At 61.3% G+C, this 21,611-nt stretch overlaps 2 protein-coding genes across 4 annotated transcripts in view; one reads left to right on the top strand and one right to left on the bottom strand.

The window, feature by feature from the left end:
* Nucleotides 1-10,961, top strand: part of SGSM3 (small G protein signaling modulator 3) — a 34,100-nt gene extending 23,139 nt beyond the window's left edge. The window contains exons 2-22 of one of the 2 annotated variants that reach the window (XM_061418617.1): nt 2,551-2,662; nt 3,157-3,242; nt 3,609-3,675; nt 4,918-5,114; nt 5,187-5,294; nt 5,829-5,972; nt 6,189-6,384; nt 6,632-6,777; nt 7,009-7,233; nt 7,639-7,693; nt 7,846-7,973; nt 8,069-8,224; nt 8,351-8,405; nt 8,584-8,633; nt 8,795-8,947; nt 9,058-9,128; nt 9,247-9,295; nt 9,370-9,455; nt 9,959-10,081; nt 10,183-10,243; nt 10,454-10,961. In XM_061418617.1, coding sequence (XP_061274601.1) covers nt 2,656-2,662; nt 3,157-3,242; nt 3,609-3,675; nt 4,918-5,114; nt 5,187-5,294; nt 5,829-5,972; nt 6,189-6,384; nt 6,632-6,777; nt 7,009-7,233; nt 7,639-7,693; nt 7,846-7,973; nt 8,069-8,224; nt 8,351-8,405; nt 8,584-8,633; nt 8,795-8,947; nt 9,058-9,128; nt 9,247-9,295; nt 9,370-9,455; nt 9,959-10,081; nt 10,183-10,243; nt 10,454-10,534 — 2,244 coding nt within the window. In that variant the 5' untranslated portion in view covers nt 2,551-2,655 and the 3' untranslated portion in view covers nt 10,535-10,961. Of the gene's footprint in view, nt 1-2,550; nt 2,663-3,156; nt 3,243-3,608; nt 3,676-4,917; nt 5,115-5,186; nt 5,295-5,828; nt 5,973-6,188; nt 6,385-6,631; nt 6,778-7,008; nt 7,234-7,638; nt 7,694-7,845; nt 7,974-8,068; nt 8,225-8,350; nt 8,406-8,583; nt 8,634-8,794; nt 8,948-9,057; nt 9,129-9,246; nt 9,296-9,369; nt 9,456-9,958; nt 10,082-10,182; nt 10,244-10,426 lie in introns of both variants that reach the window. The other variant, XM_061418618.1, reaches the window with a different exon arrangement.
* Nucleotides 10,962-11,083: 122 nt separating this feature from the next.
* The window catches only part of MRTFA (myocardin related transcription factor A), a 175,934-nt gene continuing 165,406 nt past the window's right edge, over nt 11,084-21,611 (bottom strand). For both annotated transcript variants that reach the window (XM_061418616.1, XM_061418615.1), the window contains 7 exons: nt 19,717-19,982; nt 19,058-19,229; nt 16,768-17,985; nt 16,290-16,385; nt 15,766-15,918; nt 15,442-15,502; nt 11,084-12,414 (listed from right to left, as the gene is read on the bottom strand). In XM_061418616.1, the coding sequence (XP_061274600.1) occupies nt 11,912-12,414; nt 15,442-15,502; nt 15,766-15,918; nt 16,290-16,385; nt 16,768-17,985; nt 19,058-19,229; nt 19,717-19,982 (2,469 nt within the window). In that variant the 3' untranslated portion in view covers nt 11,084-11,911. The remainder of the gene's footprint in view (nt 12,415-15,441; nt 15,503-15,765; nt 15,919-16,289; nt 16,386-16,767; nt 17,986-19,057; nt 19,230-19,716; nt 19,983-21,611) is intronic.

Genomic DNA, 21,611 nt, shown 5'->3' on the forward strand with positions numbered 1-21,611 from the left:
CTCGCCCAGGGCTCCAGGCCGCAGCGGCATGGCCGAGCTCGGGGGTTCTTCCCCAGCACTGCCGAGCTGGTGGCTGACCGACAGCCTCTCCGCAGGTGCCATGCTGGGGACGGTTATCAGGGTCCGTTTGGGAGACTGCACGTGGGTCTCCTCTCAGCTTGTTTCTCATGTGTGAGGACTGGAGATAATCTGCATCAAAATATGCTCTGAGGATGCATGCTGACATGATTTTAAGAATTTCTTGCTTTAATGTAAAAATACTTGCTCCATCCATCACAGAATTCTGATTCAAACCAGGCCCCGCATACCTGTCACACTGAAGGAAGACATTACGTCTTCCTCTTGCAAAGCAGACAGACAGGTCTAGGGCGGCTGGCCCATTAGGGAAGTGGGTTCTGCCATCTGTTTCTCAGCTGGACTTGTCTGGAAGCAGGAGGGCTGCCTCCCAGGTGGGCTGTCATGATGAGCATTTAGTTCATACATGGCCCAGTTAGGTTGTGTCTGGGCAGGAGGAGAGGCTGGTGACCCAGCTGAACTGCCCTTGGGACAAGCTGATTAGTTTTGGCCCCAGATTTGCAAGTGTGTCTTTAAAGAGAGCTAAGATGTTTTTCACGTGCCTAATTTTCAACGTATGCTGGAGTAAAGGGTCCATAGGCTGATGTTTTCTCAGAGCGCCCTCAATGGTTCTCTGACTTTCCTTTTTGTTTCTTTCTCACTCAGCTGACCCTTCACGTGTACCCAGAACCCTGTGCAGACAGCAGGGAGGAGGTGGAGCCAGCAGCTGTCACCTTCATGCGCCTGTCACCTGAGAATGGCGGAAGGGTGTTTAGGGCTGGGCGGGTGTGGTTCCAAAACCCAGAGGGCACTTGTCCTAAAAGATTTCAGCCACGGCCCCATGGTTATCTTCCATTTATGTTACCTTCCATTCGTTTCATGGTTAGAAGTGAAAGGCTTCATTCAGAAAAAGGCTGAGAAGCTGCATTTCTGTTGAGGCTGAAGTAGGTGATGACAGGTTCTTTCTAGTTCTAAAGGGAGCAGGTTAGAAAGTGAGAGGAAGCCCTGAGTGCTGATGCCTCGATTGATTATTTATTGTTTTAAAATTGAGATACAAATCACATGCTACAAAGTTTACTACTTTTAAAGTGGATAATTCAGTGGTTTGAATATTTCTTACTGTTGTGTGGCTAATCACCACTCTCCAATTCCAGACCAGTTTTCACCTCCACAGATAGATATCCCGCACGCATCCTTCCCCTGCCTTCTGCCTTCCCCTCTCCTCCAGCCCCTGGCAGTCACTAATCTACTTTCTGTAACTGGGGATTTGCTTCTGCTGGACATTTCTTTTAAATAGAACCATACCAATATTCATCCTCTTGTGACTGGCTTCTTTAACTGAGCATACTGTTTTGAAGATTCCCCTATGGTATAGCATCATTAGCACTTCATTCCTTTTTACAGCTGAATGATACTCCGTTGTATGGATATTCTGTGCGTTCCATATACCCCTGCACCAGTTCTTGGACACACGGGTTGTTTCTGCATTTTGGCTCGAATGCGTCATTCTGCTGTAAACCTCCGTGTACAGTTGTCTGTGTGGATACTTGTTTTAACTTCTGTGGGTAAATAACTAGGAGTGGAATTCTGGGGTCATATGGTAACCCTACATCTCACCTTTTGAGGAGCGTCAGAGTGCTTTCCACAGCAGCTCCGCCATCTGACGTTCCCACCAGCAGCAGATGAGGCTTCTAGTTTTGCCACATCCTCACCAGCACTAATCATTGCCTTTTTGATTACAGCCGTCCTCGTGGCTGTGACGTGGTCTCTCACTGTGGTTCTGATGTGCATTTTCCTGGTGACTAATGATGTTGAACATCTTTGTACATGCTCACTGGCTACTTAACATCTGTTCTTTGGAGAAATGTCTTTTCAGATCTTAAGCCTGTTTTTAAAAATTGGGCTATTTGTCTTTTTAATGTTGAGTCACTTTTTTACGAGGACAAAAAGAGAAAGGCAAGGGTTTAAACAATAACAGGAGATTTAGTTAGATTGCAACTTCATAGTTTTCCAGCCGTGAGGTGCTGGAAAGTGTGGTGGATGAAGTGGAAACGCCAGAGTCAGGTGAGTGGAGGTACTGACTCAGACGTGTTCTAAGTGATTCCTCAAAAATTCTGGCTCGGAGGAACCTATTCACGGAAGTTTCGGCGGTGTCTGGTTTTTGTTTTCTGTTTTAGGAATGTTTGCTTGAGCGTAGAGCATCAGGACGTCTGTCTGTGTGGTCCTCTCCAGCCTTAGGAGTGCAGGGACTGAGCAGGCTCTCCTCTTGGCCCGCAGAGCTGTTGAGAACAAGTTTCATAGCTTCTTCACAGTGTTTTCCTCTTGGACGAAATGTTGAGAACAGTAGACTTTTTCTTTCAAGTGAGACTTTTCTTTCCCTGTCAAACATTTACCTTGCCACCGCCCTGGACCAGTGTATCAGCCTACGCACAGAAAGGACCCCCTGCAGAGGGGCTGCGGTGGATGACTTTCCCCTTTGCACTCCTGCCCAAGCAGATGTTTCTGGACCAGATGACACTTGAGGAGCCTCCCAGCTCTGAGACACTAGGCTAGGAAACCCTAGTCTGGATCTGCAGAAGATTCTCCTGTCCTCTCTGCACAATGTCAGGTGGGAGGCAGGGGCCTGGCTTGGAAATGGGGTGACAGGCCCTCCAGGGGGAAGGGAGTCTTACCCAAGAGGATCTTCCTGGTGGGAGGGAAGCCAGCTTGTTTCCCATGGACCTTTGAGGGTCACGTGGACTGTCCAGGTCAGAGGTGGAGGAAGGAGGAAGTCTTCTGACAGGTCTCTGGGAGGGTTACTGCCACTGTCTCCTCAGTTTCCCCGAGTCCCTGTCCCCCTCTCCCTGCAGTGCTCACACGCAGGTGGAAGGAGAGCCGGGGAGGGGGTCCGGTTCCGTCTGGAGCACACCGCTGGTCTCCTGTAACTGCCTCCAAAAGTTGCACGTTGCTAGCTTTCTCCCCTCCCCCGTCCATCCCACTCTGGATGGTCCAGTCCTTTAATGGTGGGGGGTGGGGGTAGAGGAGGGATGTCTCAACTTGAATTTCCCCCCTGAATACTCTGCATTATGTTTATCTCCTATTCCTGGTCTTCCCTGCTTTTAGGAAGTCACGTACCTTCTGCCAATGGCCCCTTCTCAGCCCTGACTCCGAGTATGTGGCCCCAGGAGATCCTGGCCAAGTACGCGCAGGTACAGCAGGCTCAGCAGCTCTGCCCCACGCTGGGGTGCCCGGGGGGCCACCACCTGCTGCAGGTGTCCTGGGAGGGGAGCCGCTCCCCTGTATTCACATGGGGCCCCAGAGACAGCTTCTTAGCTCCACATCCTCTGTGAATCAACCATTAGGTTGGAGAAAAAGTATGACCTCTGCTCTCGGTATTATGGGGACATGAAAACACATAAAATGTGTTTCTTGACCTTATTATCTTTGACCTCTGAGGAAAATGCGGGGAGAATTCGAGAGGGTCGTTGGCCCCGTAGCTGAGAGATGACCACAGGAGGCTTCAGGGGAGGCTGGGAGGAGCGCAGCGGTGCTGACCTTCCCGCCCCCGGCTCTAGGAGGAGGCCACCGTGGAGCAGCCAGAGTTCCGTTATGATGAGTTCGGGTTCCGCGTGGACAAGGAAGGTGAGACTGAGCCCCTCGGGGGTAACCTGCCCCAGTCCTTGTTGGGGAGCACCAGCTCTGTGGCCGATGACACTATGGTGGCCTCGGGCTCTGGATGTTTCGCCCCGATGTTCTAGAATCATGGACAAAGCCACATCTGATGCTGATGCTATTACAAGTATATGGAGTTCTCCAGGATATTTTTGGTTTTGGAGGGGGGTGAGGTTCCCTTTTTTCTTTTCTTTGCTACTCTGCACAGCTTGTGGATTCTTAGTTCCCCAACCAGGGATTGAACTCAGGCCCTTGGCAATGAAAGTGCTCAGTCCTAGCCACTGGACCACCAGGAATTCCCCGTTTTTGTTTTTAAGATTAATTTTATTGATCGTAATATGATAATAAAAGCAATAATGTTCATTATAAAGAATTTTAAAAATACATCAATATGTAAAGATTAAAACAATCCGTAATCCTACAACCTGCAGATAACTGCTGACATTTCAGTGTGTTTTTCTCCTGGCTTTGTGAGTATCCGTCTGTACCTTTCATAACTAAGATGGTATCATATACATGTTTTTATATTGTTCTTATATCTCTTCACCTTATTCCATGAGCATTTTGTCTGTCAGTTAAGATATTCTTTAAAGAATATTTTCTGTGACTGTGTACTGACCCATCGCAACGGGCTGGTCATTGTGTATCTGTGACCGGTCTTCTGTAAGTGAACCCCAGGCTATCCCCACTGCTTGCTGCTGTCGGTTGCCACATGGGCGCTTGGGAGGCCGTCTGCCAGAACCCAGGGTGGCCTGCCACCAACCAGATAACTGACTGAGACCCAGCTGTCTGCAGGTCACGCACATTTCCAGTTCTGACGAGTCTTCGTTGTTGTCTGGTTCATAGGCAGGTATTTGTGAGTTAAAAGCTGCGCCTGAGAGGAACACGGAACTTTCTAGTATGATGGGAGTATTCTGTATCCTGACGGGGACAGTGTTTAGATGTTTATTGATCCTCGACAAAGACGAGGCCAGCAGGATTTTCAGGCCAGAAGGGTGAACACCTAGGGAGCAGGGACGGTGGGCTCATGGGTCTGGTTTGGGGGAGACAGTGAAGAGTGCAGATTTGCTGTTCAGGGTGCCAGGGAAGTGCCAGGGAAGTGACTGGAAAGAGTACCCTGGGTTTCAGCAGTGAGCTCTTGGCAGTGGACCCCGAGCCTGGCCCTCTGCTCTCAGAGCACAGACAGCGAGGTTGCTGTCCCCCTCCCCACAGACGCACATGGCATCCCCTATTCCGGCCAGCTGCTGGAGGACCCGCCCCAGAGGCTGCGCTGGCAGGCCCACCTGGAGTTCACCCACAACCACGACGTGGGGGACCTCACCTGGGACAAGATTGCTGTCTCCCTGCCACGCTCGGAGAAGCTCCGCTCCCTGGTGCTGGCCGGGGTCCCCCACAGCATGAGGCCACAGGTGAGGCGGGGGCCCACGGAGGCCATGGGCACTGGGGCCCCACGGGCACTGAGTGCCGTGCCCCCTCCTCAGCTGTGGATGCGGCTGTCTGGGGCCCTGCAGAAGAAGAGGAACTCCGAACTGTCCTACCGGGAGATTGTGAAGAACAGCTCCAACGATGAGACCATTGCTGCCAAGCAGGTGAGGCCCTGTGGTGGGGGGCAAAGAGTCGGGGGAGGCCCCTCAGGGTTGGCCCAGGAGAGCTCGGGGGCCAGGAGGCAGCCCTGGGTAGTCCTTTCACCCCGACACCTGTGCCTGGAGCCAGCTTCTCCCGTGGTTGCTCTAGGGGTTGGGGGAATAGTCAGAAAGGTCACCATACCTGGTGCATATTAGGGTCCCCTGGAGACTTTAAATGCAGGTTTCCAGGCTTCTTTCCAGAGATTCTCATTCCATAGCTCTGGCTCAAGCCCCAGGCTTCTGTAGTTTTGTTGAGAAGATCCCCGTGAACCACGTGGCCTCAGCTGCACACCAGCTGGGCTCTCATCCCCAAGGGAGGAGGGTTAACTTTGACCCAGAGCCTGAGGACCCCCTCTTCCTGGGAGAGAAGCCAACCTGAGGTTTGCCCCACACAGGGGTCCCTGGCCTCCTCCCCGGGGGTCTCGGTGTCGGGGGTGCGGAGGCTGTGCCGCTGCAGCTGCGCCTCATGGGCTCTTGTTGTGGGCGGGCTGCTGGCAGATCGAGAAGGACCTGCTCCGCACCATGCCCAGCAATGCCTGCTTCGCCCACGTGAGCGGCGTCGGGGTGCCCCGCCTGCGCAGGGTGCTCCGAGCACTGGCCTGGCTCTACCCGGAGATCGGCTACTGCCAGGGCACGGGCATGGTGAGCACAGCCCGGGGTGACCCACCTCATCATTGGGGTGGGAGGCGGGAAGGAGAGAGTGGCGGGGGCGTCGGGAGGAGGGAGAGGGCCACCAGGTGCCTGAGGCGGGCACATGGTCTGTGGCATGACGCCCACAGAGGCCACCTTACTCTGATGGGTCCCCCCGACAGTGTGTGGAGACCCGGGTAGATGCCTCTCGTCCCCCTGCCCTGCCAGGTGGCTGCCTGCCTCCTGCTCTTCCTGGAGGAGGATGACGCCTTCTGGATGATGTGCGCCATCATCGAGGACCTGCTCCCTGCCTCCTACTTCAGCACCACCCTGCTGGGCGTGCAGACGGACCAGCGTGTCCTGCGGCACCTCATCGTCCAGTACTTGCCTCGCCTGGACAGGCTGCTCCAGGAGCACGACATTGGTGAGGGCCCGACCCGCCTCTGCTCTGGATCCCGTGGTCCCAGCTTGGGCTTAGGTTCTGCAGGTCTGAGGCCTTGGGACGTGGCCGAGCACGGCACCTGGCAGCTCGGGAGGGAGAAGGGGGCGTGCCCCCCTGCGCAGCTCTCTTGCTCTCTGCCACCCCGCCTCCTCCACGGCTCGCGGGCCTGGGGGACACCCCGTTCTGGCGGCCGTGCGCCCACCACCCCTGCCCCGCCGTGTGTCCGCAGAGCTGTCGCTCATCACGCTGCACTGGTTCCTCACGGCCTTCGCCAGCGTGGTGCACATCCGCCTGCTGCTGCGACTCTGGGACCTGTTTTTCTACGAGGGCTCCCTGGTGCTGTTCCAGGCCACGTTGGGCATGCTGCGCCTCAAGGTGACAGCCCAGCCCCGGCGTCAGAGGTGGCTTCTTGGCAGCCCCGCAGGGCCAGCCCTCCACCTCCCCGGTCCAGGTCGCGGCCTCCTGCGGCCTGTGCACCGGCCCATCCGGGGAGCGGGGGTGTCTCTCAGGGGCAGGGCCTCCTTGTGCTCAGCTTGACCGTGCAGGGAAGTCTCCCTGGTGGCTCGGGTCCGCCAGGCGGTGACGCCCGCCCTTTGCCCGGCCCAGGAGGACGAGCTGATCCAGTCGGAGAACTCGGCCTCCATCTTCAACACGCTGTCAGACATCCCGTCACAGCTGGAGGACGCGGACCTGCTGCTGGCGGAGGCCATGCGGCTGGCGGGCTCGCTCACTGCCGTGGCCGTGGAGACCCAGCGCCGCAAGCACCTGGCCTACCTCCTGGCCGACCAGGGCCAGCTCCTGGGCGCCCCTGCCACCACCGGCCTCTCTCAGGTGGGCGTGGGAGGGAGGAGGCCACGCTCACCTCTGCCCCTCAGCTCCCAGGGCCCAGCCTGGCCGGACCACCGCTGTGGAGGGACCACCGCTTTGGCCTTGGCACGTCTCTGCCAAGAGCTACCCTCTTTGGGCATAGGATAGACCCAGGCTTGATCTGACCCTCAGAGCTGGCGTCAGAGGCCACGTCAGAGAAGGCAGCGTGAGTGAGATGCTGGCCGGGCCTCCTCCTGTGCTGGGGTGCCATCTGGGTGCTGGGTGCCCAGCCCCGCTGACCTGACTTCGTGCCCACAGGTGGTCTGGGTGCTGGATGCCCAGCCCTGCTGACCTGACTTCGTGCCCACAGGTGGTCTGGGTGCTGGGTGCCCGGTGCCCAGCCTCGCTGACCTGACTTCGTGCCCACAGGTGGTCCGCCGCAGGACTCAGCGGAGGAAGTCTGGCATCACATCGCTGCTCTTCGGTGAGAGCTCCATGCTTGTGGCCAGGTGCTGGGCTGGGCTCTGAAAGTGGGGTGATGGGGGTGGTCAGACTCACACCCCACGTGGACTCTGCGCTTCCCTGGAGTCGGGATGGGGCACGGCCACGACTGCCATTGGTCTCTGGGCCTCGCAGGGGAGGATGACCTGGAGGCAATGAAGGCCAAGAACATCAAGCAGACGGAGCTGGTGGCTGACCTTCGGGAAGCCATCTTGCGTGTGGCCCGCCACTTCCAGTGCACGGACCCCAAGAACTGCAATGTGGTGAGTCTTGGGGCCCAGCCCTGGGTGCAGGGCTTGACCGGGGCCTCGCTGCCCTGGCCCTGGCCTGAGCAGTGGCCTTTCTGCCGCCCTGGCAGGAGCTGACCCCGGACTACAGCATGGAGAGCCACCAGCGGGACCACGAGAGCTACGTGGCCTGCTCGCGCGGCCACCCGCGCCGAGCCAGGGCCCTGCTGGACTTCGAGCGCCATGACGACGACGAGCTGGGCTTCCGCAAGAACGACATCATCACGGTGAGTGGGGAGTGGGCGCCTTCCCTTGGCAGCGGGTGGGGTGGCCAAGCCCTCGCCTGGCCAGAGCTCTGACCCAGGACAAAGCCGGGCAGCCGGAGCCGAGCTTCCCACACTTTTCCTTGGCAGATCGTCTCTCAGAAGGACGAGCACTGCTGGGTGGGCGAGCTGAACGGCCTGAGAGGTGAGGCCTCCGTCTGGTCCGTGTCGTGCCGGGCCGGCGGGAGGGCGGGCCAGGCCGTGAAGCTGCGGCGGCTTTGGGTTTGCTCAGTGTCTCTGTCGCCTGTGTCCTCAGCCCCGTGGCGGGTGGGAGACCTCAGGATGCAGAGCCACATGCCTCACAGGCTCTGCTTCTCCCCCAGGCTGGTTTCCAGCCAAGTTCGTGGAAGTCCTGGATGAGCGGAGCAAGGAGGTGAGCGCACACGCGAGGTGGGCCTGTCCCCGGGGGCCGTGCCCCTTCTACCCCAAGGCTGGCGCCCTCCTGGCCCCAGGCTGTCCCCCTGGGCGTGTGGAGCGCTTGTGAGGATGAGGAGGGGCTGGCTGGGGCCCTCAGACCCCGTCCTCCCCCCTCAGTACTCCATCGCGGGGGACGATGCTGTGACGGAGGGGGTCACAGACCTCGTGCGAGGGACCCTCTGCCCGGCCCTCAAGGCCCTGTTTGAACACGGACTGAAGAAGCCTTCACTGCTCGGGGGTGCCTGCCACCCCTGGCTGTTCATCGAGGAGGTGAGTGTCCGGACCCCGTGGAGCTGGTGGGGAGGTGACCTGCTCAGCTGGGCTCTGTGGCTCTGACCTGGTATCTACCCTCGGGTCGCTGACACTCACTGTGCCCCCAGGCAGCGGGCCGGGAGGTCGAGAGAGACTTCGACTCCGTGTACTCGCGCCTGGTGCTGTGCAAGACGTACAGGTAACCTGGCTACTGCGTCCTCCTGCAGGTTGCCCTCCCAGCAGCCTGGGGCCGGGATGGAGGGAGGGCGTGGCCCGAGCCCACCAGGGCGGTGTGGGCAGCTCTGGTCCCCCCTCAGGTTGGATGAAGATGGCAAAGTCCTGACCCCAGAGGAGCTGCTCTACCGGGTAAGGGGGCCGCGGGCGGACCGGCCTCTAGGGTGGGCAGCTGGGGACACCTGAGTGACCGCTGTGCCCCCCAGGCTGTGCAGTCTGTTAACGTGACCCACGACGCTGCTCACGCACAAATGGATGTGAAGCTCCGCTCCCTCATCTGCGTGGGGCTCAAGTGAGTGTGTGCGCCCCTGTGAGCGGGGGCTGTGTGTGTGAGTGCCCTCACGGGGGGCGGGGCTGAGCTGGGCGGATGGAGGTGGGTGGCGGCCAGGGTGGCTCCCGAAGATCGTCCTCCAGTGTGAGACCAGCAACCGCTTGGCAGGGAGGGGCACTGGGGCTGGTGAAGCACTGGTTCCAGTGAGGTGAGCGGTCAGGGCTCACCAGGGACCTGGCTGCAGGCTGAGGGATGCCGGCCTCGGGTGGGCCAGGCTGAGCGTGGGGTTTCTGGACTTGCCACGAGGCAGAGGGGCGGCGTCCAGGCTGCGCTGACCTGGGGGCGGGAGCCCCCCCCCGCGATGAGCTCAGAGCATGCCGTGGGGCTGCTGGCCAGCGAGCAGGCGTGTCACAGGCTGAGCGACCAGCAGGGCTGAGGGAGGTGGTGATGGAGCCTCAGACGCAGGAGGGGCGGCGAGGGGTCGGGGGCGCGGGCCTCTGAGCAGGTGCCCTCCCTGCCCCTAGCGAGCAGGTGCTGCACCTGTGGCTGGAGGTGCTCTGCTCCAGCCTGCCCACCGTGGAGAAGTGGTACCAGCCCTGGTCCTTCCTGCGCAGCCCCGGCTGGGTCCAGATCAAGTGCGAGCTGCGGTGAGGAGACCCTGGGCTCCTGCAGGCCCAGCCCGGGGGTGAGGGTGGGCCGGGGGGTGCTGAGCCTTGCCAGCGTCTGACAGCCCCCCTTCGCTCTCCAGGGTCCTCTGCTGCTTCGCTTTCAGCCTCTCCCAGGACTGGGAGCTTCCTGCAAAGAGAGAGGTGGGTAGTGGGGCCTGCCTCCCAGGGGACTGTAGCGGGTGGGCAGGCTGGCATCAGTGCCGGGGGCCGCCTCCCCCAAGCATTTCTGGGTGGCTGAGGCCTCGGGGGGGCCCTGAGTGCTGGCGCCACCTGCAACGACCACCCTGGCCCTGCCACCTGGCTTCCTCGCCGTGTGCCCAGCAGCTATGACAGGAGGGCTGTCTCGTGCAGGAGGAGAAGAAGCCCTTAAAGGAGGGCGTCCAGGACATGCTGGTGAAGCACCACCTCTTCAGCTGGGACATCGACGGGTGACGTGCTCCTCCAGGGGCCCCGTCTCACCCAGGCACCGCCCACCGCGCCCCCCCCCCCCCCCCCCCCCCCCGCAAAGCGAGGAGAGAACTGCCAGCCCCGAGCTGCAGGGTCGAGGGGAGGACAGGCTCCAGAGTTCTGACTGGGCACCGTGGTGGGGGGGGTCAGAGTGGCAGAGGAGGGCAGAGGGTGGCAGGAACAGGCGGGGGTGCCCAGCTTTGCCAGGTCCCCCCAGGGCTGGAGCAGGGCCCTGTCCTGCCAGCGTCTTTACAGAGGCCCTGGGCCCAGCTCCATGGTGCCAACCAAAAACTTCGTGACGGGGTGGCACGCCAACTCTGGGCTGTCAGGTTTTGCTCAGGAAGAGGGTGGGGTGGCTGAAGGCTCCTGGGCCTCCGTGATTTATAAATAAACTCTTGTCTTTGAGAAAGCACCTCCCCGTCTCCCATCCAGGCAGGGCTGGGAAGTGGTGTCAGGGTCACAGTGTGGACACCTGGGCCCAGCCCTACCACCCATGTCTCGTCTAACGTGGATTGAACGAGATGGACCAGCAAGAGGTGTTTTTGTTTTTATTTTAAAAAGTTCACACAGCTGTCCCACCTCCGGTTTTGGTGACGCCACCCCTCGTCCCGTGGATGACCGTGAGGGGCAGGAGGCGGTGGCCAGAGCCTGAGGGCCGCCCCGGGCTCCCCCGCCAGGGCCGTGGTGGCTGCAGTGAGGCAGCAGACGGAATGTGGGCAGGAAGCACCCCGCCCTCGTGGCACTGATAAGGAGCAGGAAGCAGGAGGGTGGGGCTCAGGCTGTGGCGAGGTGGCTACACGTCAAACACAAGTGATGGGCGGGACCGCGGTGAGCCCCGCCCGGCCCTGGGAGCGGTGGTCTCCAGGCGGGGGTGGATGTGGCCGCCCCCGCCGAGATATGTGTATACGTATGGCGATATATAACAGAGGTATGTACACCTGTACAGAAACTGCCACCAACCACACATGGCTGCACTACACCAAGACACTAAGATGCAGGGAGCCCCTCCCGGGAAGCCTGGGACGCTGGTGTTGGCGCCGCGAGGATGGTGAGGTAGAGGCCTAGCTCGTGCCCCCTCGGGGGAAGAGGACACGCGGGCCCTGGCTCTGCCTCAGCCCCGGGCCTCGCCTCCTGAGCAGACCGCAGCCAACAAGTGCACCCGGACCTCACAGAAGGTCGTCAAATAGGAGCCCGGCCCATGCAGGCCTCCCGGAGCCCGGGGTGGGTCCCAGCACCGCCTCCCTGGAGCGGGCAGGGCCTGTGATTGTCAGGACTTCCGGCCTCACGGAGGGGCGGGATGGGGCTGGAAAGTGCCGGGCGCCCCAGAGTTCTCGGGGCCTCTAGCCCTCCCACCCCCCGGAACTACAAGCAGGAGTCCCAGTGCAGCTGCAAGTCGTGGCCGTCGAGGAAGTCCGTGGAGAAGAGGCTGGGGGCCGTGGTGCTGAGCGGGGCCAGGCTGAGCACCGGCCCGCCCGAGGACAGCTCCAGCCAGTCCATGCTGTCCAGGTGCCCGTCGGCCAAGTCCAGGCCCACACCACTGGGCTCAGGCGCAAAGTGCAATTCCGAGGTGTCCATGGGGGATGGGGGGTGGTCCAGGATGGCGGAGCTGCTCAGCATCTGGCTGTGGAGGTCGTCAATGAGGGAGAGGGGCTCCGGCCCCTCGTGCCCGCCAGTCAGCAGCGGCAGCCCTGTGCTGCTCTCCAGGAAGTCCTCCAGGCGCCCAGGCAGGGCCGGCGAGCCCGAAGGCGGCGGGGCGGCCTGAGGGAGCTCGGCCGCGGGCGAGGGCTGGGCGGCCAGGGGCGAGCTGCAGGCTGCTGTCGGGGGCGCCTTCTCTTTCCCTGGCTCCTTGAAATCCGCTGAGATCTCTGCCAATCGAGAAAGCAAAGGGGCGTCAGAAGCCAGCCTGAGTGTGACCTGCAATTGGAGCTTCCCCTTATAGCACGTACAAATATTGATTCAAAATGGGGCAAAGATCTAGATTTAGGAGCCAAAACTATAAAAGAAGAAAAGGGAACATCTTTGTGACACTGAAGTCAGTAGTGATTTCTTGGTTGTAACACCAAAGGCACAGGCAAAGAAAAAATAAACTGGCCTACATAAAAACTTAAAACTTTGTACATCAAAGATCACTATTGAGAATGAAAAGACCATACAGCAACTATACTTCAAAAAAGTTAAGTGAAAAGACAAGCCCTGGAATGGGAGAAAAATCTGCAAACCGTGTATCTGGGTAGGTGACTGATATCCAGAATAACTCTTAGAACGCAACAAAACCCAACTGGAAAACGGACCAAGAAATCAAGACATTTCTCCAGCATATAACAGGCGGCTGTAAGCACATGAAAAAGTGAAAAGTGAAGTCACTCAGTCGTGTCCGACTCTTTGTGACCCCATGGACTGTAGCCCACCAGGCTCCTCCCTCCATGGGATTCTCCAGGCAAGAATACTGGAGTGGGCTGCCAATTCCTTCTCCAGGGAATTTTCCCAGGGATTGAACCCCGGTCTCCCACATTCCAGGCAGGCGCTTTAACCGCTGAGCCACCAGGGAAGCCAAGATGCTCAACACTAGTCATCATCAGGGAAAGACAAAAATTTGAAAGTGAGTGTTGGCAAGGATGTGGACCAGCGGGAACCCTTGTGAGTGGCTGGTGTGAATGAAAATAGTGCAGCTGTGTGGAAAGCAGTCCTGCAGTCCCTCACACGTGAAAAGCACAGCATGACTGATCCGGCAGCCCCACCTCTAGGTGCGCACCCCAAAGAACGGAAACACGGACTCAGATACCAGCACTCGTGACAGCGTTGTACACAACAGCCAAAAGGCAGAAATAGCCAAAAGTGGATGAAGGGATAAACACATTGGTACTGACACCATGGAACACTATTCAGCACAAAAGAAATTCTGGTAAAAGCTGTGACAGGGAAGAACCTTGAGGATATTATGCTAAGTGAAGCCAGCCAGAAACAAAAGGAGAAATAGTGTATGACTGCACTCACACACAGGTTTAGAACAGTCAATTCAGAGACAGGAAGCAGAAAAGGGCGGGAAACAGGGAGTTAGTGTGTGAAGGTGACTGTTAGCACGGGATGATGCAAGAGTCCTAGAAACAGAGCAGTGATGGCTGCACAACGATGAAAATGAACTTCATGCTGCTGAGTTTGCACCTTTCAAAGATGATTATGATGGAAAACCATGTTACATATATTTTATCTCAATAAAAAAAAATTAATGCAGAAACCAGGCTTGCTCCTTGGCCCTCTAGGTCCTGTCCCAGCTGAGCGCCAGACGCCCAGCCCCACTCCCCGCCTCCCTCTCCCTCAGCTTGCCTGCGCGCCCCTGCTGCTGACGCCCTCCTCCACGGCCCTGTGGCCCTCTGGGGGCAAACAGCCCCAGCTTCCTCCTCTGCTGTCTCTTCTCGGCTTCCCACAGCCCCTCTCCTGGAACCTGAGCGCCACCCGCCTTTATTAGAAACGCACCCCAGGCCCCTACTGCAGACCCTGCAATCCAGGGAGTCTCCCCGAGATCAAAACCAGTGACCTCGATTTTTTTGTAATTGAGGTAAAATCCACCACTTTAAACTGTCCAAGCTGATAAGCTGTTGCTCTTCCTACTGACACAATTAAATCCCTCAGGAGAGAAGCTGCCTCTTTCTCTGCCCACGCAGACACGCCCCTGGGGTCTCCTTCACCTCCAGACCACCAGCTCGTCCCACCAGCAGGCAAACACGCCTCCTTTCCATACCCACCCCTTTGCGGGGGGACCCCCTGCAGAGAGCAGTCTAGACCCGCTGTCTCCCACAGCCCAGCCTCTCCAACCGGCTTCAGGCAGGCTCTGGCCACCAACCCACTGTCCAGGCTGAGGTCACTGGCGGCCGCCACCACGGCCCGGGGCCAGGTCTCGGTCCTCAGCTTTCCTGAGCAGCACTCAGCGGCCCTGGACCTTGATCCTCATGAGGGTGCAGCTCCCCTTCTGCCCCCTGGTCAGCCTCAGCAGCTTGAACCACCACCCCCCACCCCCCGCCACTTCCTCCTCTCTGCACACCCAGCCTCACCGCTCTGAATGCTGTCGGGACACCAGCAACCCCCTGACTCCTGCCTTCAGCCCAGACCTCCCCTGGCCTGGCCCTGTGGCCCCTCCATTCAGTCTAGGGACTGAGGCGCCCACGCTCCCGGGCACTCACGCTGCTGCTAACACCGCGCCCCCGGCTGCCGTGTCCCCTGGCCACACACCTAACTAAGCCACAGGAAACTGAACTGGCGCTCTGCGGACACTCCTGGACTCAGCCCTCCTGTGGCCCCCCTCACACCCCGCTCTCCTGGATCACCAGCCTCCCAGTCTGCCCTTCCAGAGGAGCCACCCTTCACGCGAAGCTGTGCTATGGCTCCCAGCATCACCCAGGGTCCCCGTGTCTCAGCCTGGCGCCCCCAGGTGTCTGGACCACCCACACCTGCTCCAGTCTGCCCTGCAGCGATGAACAGCACCTGCCCAGCAACCCTGACCCCGACCACCCCTCGCACCTGGGACCCTTGCCTCCCCTGCTTTTTTTGACGCTCCGAAGGACAGTTTGTTTTATTCCTCCATCACTTCCCCACAATAGGCTGCAAGCCCCGCTGAGGTGGGCATCTCTCTCACTGCCTCACCCTGGGCTGCGGGCACAGCGCCGGGCACGCGGTGCAGTGGCTCAGGATACAACAAACGTGTGCTGAAGATGCACCCCCAGGGGGGCCCTGCCCAGCTTCTGGGACGCGTCTCACACGCTGCTGCCTCCTAAGTACTCACCAAGCCCCCCAGGCACTGTGTCAAGAACCAAACCAAACCCAATCAGCCAAGCCCAGGCTAGAGACACGAGGCAGGCAGGAGGGTGGGGAGAGGCAGCGTGGGGCCTCAACTTTACCTCCACTCTGAATCAGAATGTCAAACAGGTCATCCATCTGCTGGCTCGAGGAGCCATTTTCCTGTGGGCCAAAGACCAGAAAAAGATGAGGACCTACAACAGGGAGCCCCAGCCGGACTCAGAGCACAGACCCTCCCGGCCCTAAGCCAGCAGTCAGGCCCCAGCGGGCTGCGCCCAGGCTCCTGCAGCCTCTCTCCTGGCCCGACACCCCCTCTCCAAGGCCTCTTGGACCCAGAAGGCTGGCTCCAGCCAGCCAGCCCCACTCCCACAAGACCCGGGGGACTGTAACCACCCACTCCGCGGGCCCCCGGCCACCCTCTTTACCTGCCGCCTGGGCTGCTGGCTCACGGCTTCCTCGTAGCCAGGCGGCTCCTTCTTCGGCTGAGAAGCAGGGGTCCCAAACAAGGGCTGGGGTGGGGGCTCCAGGTCCATGTGGCCTGGGGGGCCGGGAGCTGGAGACTCAGGCTGGGACAGGGGCTGAAAAGGACAGAGAACCATGGCCGGCTGAGGGCGGCAGCCCGGGGCCGTGCCAGGCAGGCAAGGCGGGGAGCGTCCACCTCCGCCCAGGCCAGCAGTCGGTGCGGATGCATGCGCTCTCGGGGAGTTTCGTGGACACCCCTGGGGAAGAAGCCATACAGGATGGGGGTGGCTCTGACCTCTGACCCTGCGAGGACGAGTGGCTCCCTGGGGTCCCAGGGCACAGGCAGGGGCACCAAGCTGACCGCCCCTCCCCTCCCCAGAGCTTCTGCTCAGGGCCCAGGTCCCTTTTCGAGTCCCCAGGACCTGTCACCGGCCCCACCCCCCAAGCCCTGCCGGGCAAGGCCACACAAAGCCTAAAGCAGGCTTACCTTTGGACCAGGCTGAGTGGATGGTCTGGGCTGTGAGGGCGGCGGCAGCAGGGAGCCAGAGGCCAGCGTCACCTTGCTGGGGGACGACTGGCCTCGCTGAGGGGAGGAGGGGCGGGGCTCCCGTCAGGCCCCGCCCCCCCTCCCGGGTGCACGCCACCCTGCAGCAGGGGTAGGAGTGGCCCGCCTGGTGGGGCCACAAACAAGCTCTGACACTAAGGGCCGCAGCCGGGGGCAGGCCCTCACAGCTCCACCTGCAAGGCTGGGGGTCTCACACAGGGGCCCCAACCTCCCCAACTTCCACGCAGTCTCAGCCCTGCGTGGGTGACCTCGAGTGGGCAGCCCTCATTTGGGAGGGCTGAAGGGGACGATCCAAGGACATGAGCACAACCTGCTCCCCTGGGAGCACCTGTGAACCGGCCACTGTCACTGAACGCCCTCTCGCCCTCCTGCGGATTCTGCACCCCCCTGCCCCAGGTACCTGCTGGGGGCTCCCGCTGGCCAGGCCAGGGCTGTCTGTGTTCTTGGTCACGGTGAGGACAAGATGGGTCCCTGCGGAGTCAGTGAGGAGTGGGGGCGGTGTGACCCCCTTGACGAGGCTGGGGCCCTGTGGGCCCAGCAGCAGCTGCGGGGCCGGGGCTGCTTCAGGCTCGGGCGGCACGGCTTCCTGCTTCACCACCACGACCGGGGGCGCAAGGGCACACGCCTCTGCGTGGGGGGCGGCGGGGGCCGCGAGGCTGGGGCTGAAGGGGAGCTCGGGGCCTAGGGGCTGCCGGCTCAGCTGGCAGCTGGTGAAGCTGTTCTCCTGCTTCACTGTGGGGCCCAGAGTGACCAGGGCCGGGGCCGGCTCAGGCTCGGACCCCACAGCCTCCTGCTTCACCACCACAGCTGGGGACACCAGGGCGCGGGCGTCTGCGTGGGGGGCGGCAGGGGCCGCGAGGCTGGGGCTGAAGGGGAGCTCGGGGCCCGGGGGCCGCCGGCTGAGCTGGCAGCTAGCCAGGTTGCTCTCCTGTTTCACCGCGGGGCCCAGGGCGAGCGGGGCGGGGGCCGGGGTCGGGGTAGGCTGCTGGGCCCGCTTCTCCTGCTCCAGCTGCAGCCTGAGCCACTCCACCAGCTGCTGCTTCTGCCGGAGCATGCGCGTCAGCTCCTCTATCTGCTTGTCCTTTTCCTGCAGCATCTGGTCCTTATCCCGGCCCTCCAGCTCGGCCCGCGCCCCCGGGCTCCGGCAGCAGGCCCCGGGGCGGAGGCCCTCCTCCTTCACAAGGACCTGCAGCGGCGAGGCCTGCAGCGTGAGCTGGGTCACTGGGGACGTCACCATCTCGCCAAAGCTGTCCCCCGGTGTGGAGTTCTCGTCGCCTGTGCTGAGCAGCGACCGCTCCGAGGGGGTGGGAGACACAGGCGGCGTGGAGCCCGTGCTGCCGAACTTCACCACACCGTTGCTGGTCACCGTGGCCACCACCACCTCGGCCGGGGCCAGGCCCGCTGCCACCAGGGCGGGCCCCGTGCTGAGCCGGGCGGTGGGGAAGGCGACCACCACCTCGCCCGCCTTGGGCAGGAGGGAGGTGGCGGGGGCCTTGGGCGCTCCGGGGCTGGCAGGGGTGACCTGCTCCTGGTAGGCACGCAGGCGTTCAATCAGGTCTGTCTTGGTGCCCGAGACGGGCAGTGACCGCAACTTCAGCTCCTGCTTCAGCTCTGCCACCTGGAAGGGCACGGGAGTCAGGGCTGCCGGGGGCGGGGAGCAAGACCAGCTCCCAACCACTGGGCCTCGTCCGTCTGGGCCCCACTGGCCACTTCAGACACACCAAGCCCCAGCCCTCCCACACCCTGGAGAAAGAGGCCTGCTTCTGCTGCCCCTCCTCCCTGTCCTCGCCCCTCGGCTGGGCAGGACATGTCCTCAGTTGTCTCCAGCCCCAGCCTGTGCTCAACCAACACTTGAGTGAACTCACTGCATCTTACAGATGAGAAAGTTGAGCTCAGGACAGTGAAATGACTCCCTGGGGGTCATACTGGTGATGTCATGGTGGGCAGAGCTAGGAGTGAGGGCCGGGTCTTGAGGACACCGAGGCCCATGTTCAGGTCCCCGCCCAAGGGCTGTGTCTTGCTGGGACCCGGGTCATGACTAGGAGGGAGCAGGCTAGTCCAGGGCACAAACTTTCAAGGGAGAATGTGATCCATCCCCCTTCTGACCAAGGCAGAGAGCGCGGGCCAGGCCTGGGCATCTCCCACCCCCAAGGCCCAGGACACAGTGGGGTCAGTGCCCCAAGTGCGGCCGCTCTCTCCTAGGTGGATGCAGCACTCACAGAGCAGGTTCAGCGAGATGTCAGGAGCCATGAGGAAAGGGCAGTGCTGCAGAGGAGCCCTGACCTGAGCCCTGGCTCGACCACCACCTGGGCCTGTGACCTCGGGCAAGCCTGTCCACCCCCTCCCCCAGGCCTCGGCCTGCTCACCCTGAATCCAGGGTGACACCCCTGTTCCTCACACTGCATGGGAGGCTGGGAAATCAGAGGCACACAAGTGCTCGGTGAGCTCACGCCCGGGATGAACACCAGCTGGCATCTTTAATGACAACGACCATGATGAGCAGAGCCAGGCGAGCCTCCAGGAAGGCTCCAGGTGCCTCCACTGCAGGAGACCAGAGTCCGGAGCCCTGCTCTGCCTTCCATGGCTGTAGTCCCCAGCCGGCCACCTTCCCTGCATGACGCCAAGCACCTGACGGCCCCACGAGAGGCCAGGCTGGCAGCAGCCAAGGCCACCAGGGCATAACCACCTACCTTCATGTCATCCAGGTTGGCGGGCAGGGCCCCCGGCTTGCCTGCCAGCGAGGTGCTGTTCTGTCGGACCAGCCCACTGGGTCCAGGGGCGCCCGAGCCAGAGCTGCTGCCGGTAGCGGAAAGGCTGCGCGTCGGGGCGCCCCCAGCGCTGCCCAGAGCCTCCCCTGCCGGCCTGAGAGGAAGAAAGCACAGGAATGAGCCCACGCCAGGCGTCGCCCTTGGCCTCTGCTGGGCCGGCTGGAGAGGGGCACAAGGAAGGGCCCTGCTCCCAGACCACTCTGATGGGACAGGGACCAAAGGGTCCCTGCCAGTCCAGGGTCACCCACACATCACCGGTCACCAGGCCTGTGGGCGGGTGGGGTGGCACCTATTTGGGTGGGGCCTTGAGTGGGCGGGGTAGCACCTACTTGGGCGGGGCCTGTAAGCAGCAGGGTGGAACCTACTTGGGTGAGGCCTGTGGGCAGTTGGGGTAGCACCTACTTGGGCGGAGCCTATGGGCGGTGGGGGGGGGGGTGCCATGGGCATGGCCTGTGAGTGGGCAGGGCCCATGAGCGGCAAGATGGCACCTACGTGGGCGGGGCCTATGAGTGGGTGGGGCGACACCTACTTGGGCGGGGCCTGTGGGCAGGCGGGGCCGTGGGTGGCAGGGCGGCACCTACTTGGGCGGTGCCGGCAGGATGGTCTGGTAGTTGTAGTGCTGCTGCTGCTGCTGCTGCTGCTGCTGGTTGAGGATCTGCAGCTGCAGGAAGAGCTGCTGCTGCTGCAGGATCTTGGCGTAGGAGGAGTCCATGGGAGGAGCCCCCTTGTCCTGCTTTTGGTCCGGGGGGATATACTGGTGGTACTTAAGCTTCTTCACCTTTGGCTTCAGCTCCTTGGCCTTCTTGCTGCGCTGTGACTTCTCACTGGCAGACTTGGGTTGGCTTTGCTGGGGGCGTGAGACAGAGGGCACCGTTAGGGGCCTGGGCGGCTCCCGTGAGGGCTGTGCATCCACCCTGCCCTGCCAGATAACACCCCTCCCAAAGAAGCGGCCTCCTTGGTGCCCCGGAGTGTGCCCGGGAGGGGGCGAGAGCTGATGGGGGCGCAGTGCTGTGACATGCCCTGCTCCTCACAGAGCTTCCAGCGGGAACAGGACATTGGGTGAAAGAGACTGGCGAGAACCCTGCCTTGCCAGGAGCCGGTGTGTCTACTGGAAGATGAAGAAGCGGCTCAGCGCAGTCAGTGGCTTGAGGTCACTCAGTGGCTGTGATCTCGCCCACGAAGGAGCCGAGATCCAAGCCCAAGACTCCAAAAGCTCCTGTTCGTGCACCCACAGCTGGCACACAGGGCGGCCTTCTGCTGGGCCTCGAGGGTCCTCTGGGGTGAGGGTGGGTGGAGCTGAGTGGGGCGCGTGAGCAGGGAATGGGCTGGGCAGGACCGAGAAGGCCTCGCAGCATCTGCACAGAGACCAGCAGAGGGAAGGGCGGAGACTCTGTGCGGGGTCAGTGGGGGTCTGGTTAGGGGGCTGTGGGGACTGACAGGATGAGGAAAGAGGTGACCAACTAGGGGAAGAAGGGGCAGCAGAGCTGCGGCAGCCGAGCAGCTACACGGTTCAGGGTTCTGCGCTCTGACGGCAGCCCCTCCATGGTGGTGGGGAAGAGGGTTGGGTGGCCTGGGTGTGGAAAGAGGGGGAGAAAGAGAGGGGCCGCTGGGGCCAGAGCTCACCCGAGAGGATGGACGGGGCCCGCGGAGAGGGCCCAGCCAGGCCGAGGGTGCAAGAAAGAGGCCGAGAATGGCCCAGGAGCACCTCACTGAAAGGGAGGCAGACAGGGAGTCCAGGGAAGCCACCCAGAGAGGAGAGCGACCCAAGCGGTCAAAGGTAGCTGGGGCTCCTCTGCAGGAGCGTTCACAGCGGGGCTGTGGAGCCAGAGGCCGAGGTGCTTCCAGAAAAGAGGAAGTTAGATAAAGACACACACACGGTTCTCACAGAGGGGAGGTGGGCAGAGGCAGGCATGAGACCTGTGACAAGGGGTATGTCTAGGGGAGGAAATCTGGGGGAAAACCTCAGATGTCTGGGCCAGTCGGGAACGGACCACGGAGACAAGGAAGGTGCGGCTGGCTGCCCAGGGAGCGGCTGGGAGCCACGGGGCACGCGAGCTCTGCAGGCCGGGAGGAGCAGGACCAGGGTGCGGCGCCAGCCCAAAGGGACTAGGAGCACCTGGAGACACAGAGAGGGCTCAGCCAAGGCTGTGAGCATCGGGAGAAGAACGTGGGTGGCCTGAGACTCCAGGCCAGGGCCTACGCGGAGGGACTTCAGAAATCAGTCAAGCGCAGAAGCAAGTGGGGCTGGAAGGAAGGGCCCCTGCCCAGCAGGCGCGAAGCACAGGCTGGAGGGGGCAGGCAGGGCCAAGGCCCCAGAGGCTGAGGCAGGAGGCTCAGCTGGGTGGGGAGGCCCAGACGCTGGCTCATGGTGCTGCTGAACTCAACCTCAGGGTCCAGCACCCAGTCCAGCACAGTGCCCGTGGGTGTCTCGTGGGCTGAGGCTAACTGGGGCCCCTCAGGTATTTCACGTCAGGAC

The sequence above is a fragment of the Bos javanicus genome, chromosome 5, assembly GCF_032452875.1.
Source record: "Bos javanicus breed banteng chromosome 5, ARS-OSU_banteng_1.0, whole genome shotgun sequence".
NCBI lineage: Eukaryota > Metazoa > Chordata > Mammalia > Artiodactyla > Bovidae > Bos > Bos javanicus.